The following is a 2,735-nucleotide window of genomic DNA, read 5'->3' as shown; positions in this document are numbered from 1 at the left end:
TGAAAATGAATGGAAATCAGTGTTTGGTGCAGTGACAGAAATGTGACAGTCACTCTCTGCTGCAGACTCCGGTTTAATTTTAAACCCCTCTTGTTGTCAGTGTCCAACACACGAGGCGTGACGTCAACGCCTGCAACATCATTCAAATACTGACGCCTTTAGATGCTTTTTATTATGTACATGATGGAGCCATTTTTAAAAGAATTTACAGCCACTCAGCTGCTTTACAAAACAAGATGATCCACAGTTTATTACCATGAGCCATACACAAAACATTCACCTGAAACAAAATAGTTTAAGTTTAAAGGACACATTGGAATTGCAGATGAAGAGTGTTGACATTTTCCTGTTATATAGTAGCTGTTCAGACCTGCCTGCCTGCATGTGGACCCTTAGCTGATTTTATTGTATAGTTCGGGTCATCACAACAATGTTTGTATGGTTACAGAGACCAGGTGGATCAAAATATGTACAAGAACGTTGATAGATCTTTGTGACATCTTCTATTAACCACCATAAAATCCTTACAGACATTTATTTTGTGATATATAGCTACTACAGTTTGTTTTTCAGGGTCGGTCAGTCTTTTCAGCTGCCCATCAGCTGTATCATAAAAAAAAATAGGAAAGAAATAGAGCTGGAGTTTTTTTTTTCCGTCCTCATTGTGCTACATTCCGATCCAGAGAGGCTCATAAGCACTTCAGCAGGAAGAAGTTGCAGAAGGCTCCGCGGGGACAGTCGCACATCTTCCCGATCCGAGCGCCTTTCCTCACGGCGCACTGCTCCCCGACGTCACACTGGAGGACAGCACAGGGTGGGTCAGTGTGCACTTCAGATCAAGCCTGATTCATGGTTGCGCGTTAAATCAACGCACAGCATACACCGTAGGGTACGGCGTAAGCTCTGCGTTGCTGTAACGCAGAACCATAAATCAGCCTTCAGGCTACAGATGCTTAAACATGTTTAAAGTTTATCTACCGTTGGGACTTGGCCAAATTTCTTTTCCCACGAAGGAAGTCGTTTCGCCTGCAGCTTTTCAAGAACTTCTTGGAGAGCTCCAAGCTGTCAGGAAACGCAGCAAAGACAAACGTGCGTTTTGTTCCTCAGTGGCGCACACAAAGATATATATCATCCATTTCTGTTTTGTCTGTTTAGACAATGCAAAGCGTTTTAAGTCTAAAAATAAGAGTGAGGGTCATAGACAAATGTCCTGTGCACTGAAATGTGCACACTGATGCATAATTAATTCAATTTCCAATTCAATTGAATTCAATTGTATTCATAGAGCGTCTATTACAACAGAAGTTGTCTCTAGGCGCTTTCCAGAGACCCAGAACATGAACCCCCAGCAATTATTACATAAACACAACATAAACAATAGATATGTTTTATCTAAGGTATACAGAAAATGGTAAGCAAATTTTATTATTTAGCTTTTTTAGAACAATATAAGTGCGCACCAGAGGAATAATTCGCTCAAAGTAATGGAAAAACAGGCGAAACACAGTAGCAATCAATCACCGTCCAATAACAATAACAATAATAATAACAGTAATTATAATAACAGTATCACAAGCTGTAACAATGCACCTTCCAACAATAATCATGTATGCCTCATTCTGTTCTCCTACTGCTGCACCTTTCAGTTTTTTAATTGTATATAATAAGTGCCACATTTGTTTATTTACTGTTTGCTATTTTTAAATCTGGGTAGAGTGAGCGAAATAACCGGAATCAAATTCCTTGTCGGACAATGTTCAAACTTGGCCAATAAAGCTGATTCTAATTCTGATACAGATTCTGAAAATATTAATGATAATAAAACTTTGCGTGCAGAAAGGAGGCTGCAGGTGCGAGACTTACCAGCTGCTTCTCGCTGGTGAGGTTGGGACCTTTAGGGTAGAAGTCCCGCAGGGCTCTGGGGCTCAGCTGCTCCCCGGACTGCAGCAGCTGCTCCCCGGTCTCCAGCAGCTGCGCTCCCGCGGAGCCGGAGCGGAGCAGCAGCAGCGCGCACAGCAGCGCAGCGCCGGGCAGCCTGGAGCTGGAGCTGGAGCTGGAGCTGGGGCTGGAGCCGTGCATGGTCCCTGTGCGCCGCAGCATGTCACCCTTCCTCGCTTTCAAATCGCTGCTCCCCCGCGCCAAACACCTTTTTATGTGGGATGTGCCATCCGTTTGCTCCACCTTATCCTTTGATTTTTTTTCTTTCTTTTTTTTTTTGTCATGCGTAACAGCTGCGTTGGGTGAGTCATCCCACAAAAGTTGCTGGGCAAAATAGTCCTGAAAAAGTCAACAATAACAGCAGCTCGGCGTGGGACCGCTGCTTTATCAACATGGAGTTATAAATTGCAAATCTATAACTTATCAGCGACATTTTTTGTCATTAAATAATAATTTCAAATAAGAAGCAAACACAAAACCACTCAGATTCATCTCTTAACATTTGGTTTAACTTAAAAGACCAGGGAGTGTGACAGTGACTCTGCAAATCAGAAAAGCTCTGTTATCATTACAGTCCTGGCTTTACAAATTATTATTACAATTTCATTCTTAACATCTCCCTCAAATCGATAAGACATTATTCAAACATTCAAAAGAGTTGTGTTGTGACTATTTCAGCTTCAAACTGATGTATGACTGAAGACTTCAAAAATAAGGTTTTGATCATCAGCTGGATCAATCTGTTATCCAGCGTGAAATAGGACCTACTGAATTACCAAAGTATTTTCTTGAAGATT

The 2,735-nt window shown here is 41.8% G+C and overlaps 1 protein-coding gene across 1 annotated transcript; it reads right to left on the bottom strand.

Annotated features, from left to right (window-relative positions):
• Positions 1-223: 223 nt before the first annotated feature.
• On the bottom strand, positions 224-2,130 carry cart3 (cocaine- and amphetamine-regulated transcript 3). Its single transcript, XM_061709040.1, has 3 exons — positions 1,864-2,130; positions 979-1,062; positions 224-797 (listed from the first exon to the last, which is right to left on the bottom strand). The coding sequence occupies exons 1-3, from the start codon at positions 2,098-2,100 to the stop codon at positions 690-692; spliced, it is 429 nt and encodes a 142-aa protein (XP_061565024.1). The 5' UTR covers positions 2,101-2,130; the 3' UTR covers positions 224-689.
• Between the last annotated feature and the right edge of the window lie 605 nt (positions 2,131-2,735).

Source organism: Cololabis saira, chromosome 2, assembly GCF_033807715.1.
Source record: "Cololabis saira isolate AMF1-May2022 chromosome 2, fColSai1.1, whole genome shotgun sequence".
NCBI lineage: Eukaryota > Metazoa > Chordata > Actinopteri > Beloniformes > Belonidae > Cololabis > Cololabis saira.
The sequence above is the reverse complement of the archived record's forward strand: the minus strand, read 5'-3'. Positions and strand labels throughout refer to the sequence as shown.

Excerpts from the sequence above, each read along its gene's own strand:
- cart3 (XM_061709040.1), bottom strand. The coding sequence starts at position 2,100 with ATGCTGCGGCGCACAGGGACCATGCACGGCTCCAGCCCCAGCTCCAGC. Across the intron at positions 1,063-1,863 it reads TCACCAGCGAGAAGCAGCTG|CTTGGAGCTCTCCAAGAAGT; the intron begins GTAAGTCTCGCA and ends GTTTCCTGACAG. Across the intron at positions 798-978 it reads AATTTGGCCAAGTCCCAACG|TGTGACGTCGGGGAGCAGTG; the intron begins GTAGATAAACTT and ends GCTGTCCTCCAG.